Consider the following 3,618-nt stretch of genomic DNA (forward strand, 5'->3'; position numbering starts at 1 on the left):
AATCAAAAAGGTTAGACCACAACAATTGATTTTCTGAAAGATATAAACGTTTATGAACTCAGCAGTTCTGAAAACTTTATCCATATTCAATGTTTACCCATCAGTTTCAATATCTTAATATGTATAATATTCTAAAAGAGAAATTTAATTATAATTGTTATAAGAGATATAGGATTTGAATGAGCAACACGTAGCATTTTTTCTCATATAGATATCTTCGAGACTAATTCCTACACGCTATACAAATCTTCCTACAGGTATGACAATTTATGGTTCATGCATGAAATATCGAAAATAAGGGCCTGAAAACTGATAAGTTAAAAAAAATGAAAAACGTGACTCCACCGCTTTTACACATTGATGAATTATTGATTGATTGAATTTATTGTATTGATGAAGACCCGGATTAACAAAAACACAAACAGTTAATATAGACCATTTGCATTATAGACCACTTTTTGCAAGATCTATGCAAGACAATCCAAACAAATAACCACAGCTGAAAAGAGCGTAACGAAATTAGTAAAAACGCAAAGTTTGGTTGCGAAATGTCGTAAAATAGCCTTGTAAAGTTTGCAAATTTGTATACTTTGGTTCAACGCACGGAAATTGTTACCATTTGGGGCCCGAATGTGATGACAATTCCCGTGCGTTAAACAAAAGTATACAGATTTGCAAATTTTGCAAGGCTATACTTTCCACATTTTACGACATTTCGCGACCAAACATTGCATTTTTACTAATTTTGATACGCTCTTTTCAGCTGTGGTCTATAGTCAGTAATGTATAATGTAAAAGGCCTATTAGGAAAAAGGATTATTCGTTTACACGTTTCATAGATTTCTTTATTAAATTCTGTACAATTCTGTTTTCCGAGTTTTTTTAAGAATTTCCAAGAAACGCTAAAAGTAAAGATACAGTACAATGTATTTAGTATAATGCCATGTATGCAGAAAAACTCAGACAACAAATTGTTAACGTAAGAGAATTCAGCAACCCGCCACAATTCAGTCTTATTTATGTTGTTTATAGCCTCTGCATTAACTGTTACACGATTCAATTATGCGGTAAGAAAAGATTGTTCATGGACCACGAAGTTTCAATTGCCAGATTAAGGCGGATTTCATCTCAAAATATCGTGCGGTCGATTTTTTGTGTTACTTTCTCGTCGTGCACTTTAGGATGAAATACACAGCCAGCCTGACGATTTAATCATGCTATGCTAATTTTATGTTATTATCATTATTCATTTCTTTAGAAATTCATCGTTTTCACAGTCATTTAACACCAAAATATTAGCATAGGATGACTAAATTGTCAGGCTGGCTATGCAAGTGGAAACACATTAAGCATGTAAATGAGTACTACTTTTCCTTATTGACTGTTTGGTAATGGTTTTGAACTCTTTTTTATACAGTGATCATTATTCTTTATTCGTCTATTAATGTTAGTGAAATTCAATAAGTAAAAGTACAAAACCTAAAATTGCCGTTACCCTGAACCTTGCCCACTGTTTGCAGATAGGAGGAAATGCATTAGAGCACAAGCGACGGACGATTTTGTCAATAATTTTTGGAATGACATTTTTCTCCACCTGATTCTTGTTGTTTTTCAAGCACGTTCAAGAAGCAACGAAAACCTTTGTCTTAATTTACAGGTATGCCGAAAAATGTCAACAAATCTTGCACGATTTTACGAACGAAGCACCCCCGGCTTACAGTGGAATGTACTCCATAAAGCCTCAAGGACTCAACCTCACGGTTCGAGTATTTTGCGACATGACTTCAAAGAATGGTGTTGGTGTGACAGAGATCTGACATGACAGTGAATCAAGAACACTTGTGAAAGGATATGAAGATCCAGGCTCTTACAAACGAACGATCGAATATGACATTTCGATGGAAAAAATTGTTGCCATCATCAACGAGTCCAGGAATTGTGAGCAGTTTATTAAATATGAATGTTACGGTAGCAGCGTTCTTAGGTTCAACGATGCAGGTGAATCTTATGGTTGGTGGGTATCACGTCAAGGTTCAAAGATGAATTACTGGGGGGGAGCGGCAGTCAACAGTGGAAAGTGTTCATGTGGAATGACCAACAGCTGTGCAGGTGGAGAAAAGTGCAATTGCAACAAGAATGATCTGGTATGGCGTGAAGACAATGGATACCTGACAGACAAGAACACGCTCCCTGTTACTGAGTTGAGATTTGGTGATACTGGCATATATTCCGGTAAAGAGGAGAGTGGTTATTATACATTGGGTAAATTACGTTGCTGGGGATAGGAGATAGAATATCAAATAAACCTGATGTGATTGATATGATATTCTGACTTGATTAATCTAACTTTTATTATCTTCAACTTTTCAAACAAGACACATCATAACAAAACAGTCTTCATTCGATTAATAAATGTAGAACTGCATGCTTATTATAATATAATCAGTATAGACTTCAAAGGCTGATAAAAGCTTTAATTGTGTATGACAATCGTCACAATGCAATGCACGAACATAGAGACAATTTGTCGAAAACAAGATGGTGGTAGTGAGAAAACGCTAGTGATTTTCATCAATTATCTTAATTTAGTAAAAACTGTTGGAGTTAAAATCTTCCGTAGAACTGTTATTAATCTGGGTATTTAAACCTCATCTTGTGGCTGAATGCTTACTTGCTATGTTGGTTCAATTACTCATGGATTATTAATGATTTAATAAATAATGATCCTATCCACACAATCGTTATAGATAAGACAGAGAGTTATAAGGGGTTACACACATGGCAAGGAACTCAAGGTCTCCGCCAAACACGCGTAACTATGCAAATAATAACATACAAATGGCAAGTTGGCTGGGAGATAAACGAATTTTCATATTCGAAAATTCGAACGACTTTTTTGTTTTGATTTTTTTCTGGTTGCGAGTTTTCAGGACTGAGTATCAATAATTTCTTCTTATTGCCTGACGGTTCTCACAGAATAAAATATTTGGCAGCTAAGTCTCTCATCTTCATAGGTTACATATATTTAAGACTGCATGTCAAGTCTTCAAGTATATTTCGTATAATGAAACCGAAGAAAAATAAGGAAAATTAAGAACACAAAATTAGTTATGTGCTTTTATTTTCATGCAAAATATACATCAGATTTATGACTGCCGTTTGTCGCCTATTTTAAAATCATTATTTCTTAAAATGACATTAAAACATTCGCTGTAAATTATATGAAATAGCATATGCGTTATAATGGAAAAATACTTAGAAAATATAAATGAACAGAATTATTATAATTCGTTGAAGAAATGTGTGGGCATGCCAGGATAATTCCTATTTCACACTGTAAATAATCAATCGAGAGTCTCAACCTGTTTACTGAACTTGCATTGTCGGGCACATCCACCAAACACGCACACTCTGATTAATGACAAGAAGCTTAATTAGCAATACGAAAAATAAACAAATAACCCAAAGAACTAATTAAAAGGTATTGTCACTGGCTCAAAATATCGCAAGATAAAAAGTAAAAAAAATATGAAAAAAATGGTACCAGGCAGTATTCGAACATATTCCTCATAAGAACAAAACCCTTGGCCACTTAACACAACAGATCACCTGACCCAG

The 3,618-nt window shown here is 34.3% G+C and overlaps 1 protein-coding gene across 1 annotated transcript; it reads left to right on the top strand.

Moving 5' to 3' along the window:
• Positions 1-1,778: 1,778 nt before the first annotated feature.
• LOC114541310 (neurexin-4-like) lies at positions 1,779-2,285 on the top strand. Its single transcript, XM_028561243.1, is given in 1 exon segment — positions 1,779-2,285. A coding segment is annotated over 1 exon segment (507 nt).
• Positions 2,286-3,618: the final 1,333 nt, after the last annotated feature.

Source organism: Dendronephthya gigantea, unplaced genomic scaffold, assembly GCF_004324835.1.
Source record: "Dendronephthya gigantea isolate DGI-Jeju-01 unplaced genomic scaffold, DenGig_1.0 000280F, whole genome shotgun sequence".
Taxonomy (NCBI): domain Eukaryota; kingdom Metazoa; phylum Cnidaria; class Anthozoa; order Malacalcyonacea; family Nephtheidae; genus Dendronephthya; species Dendronephthya gigantea.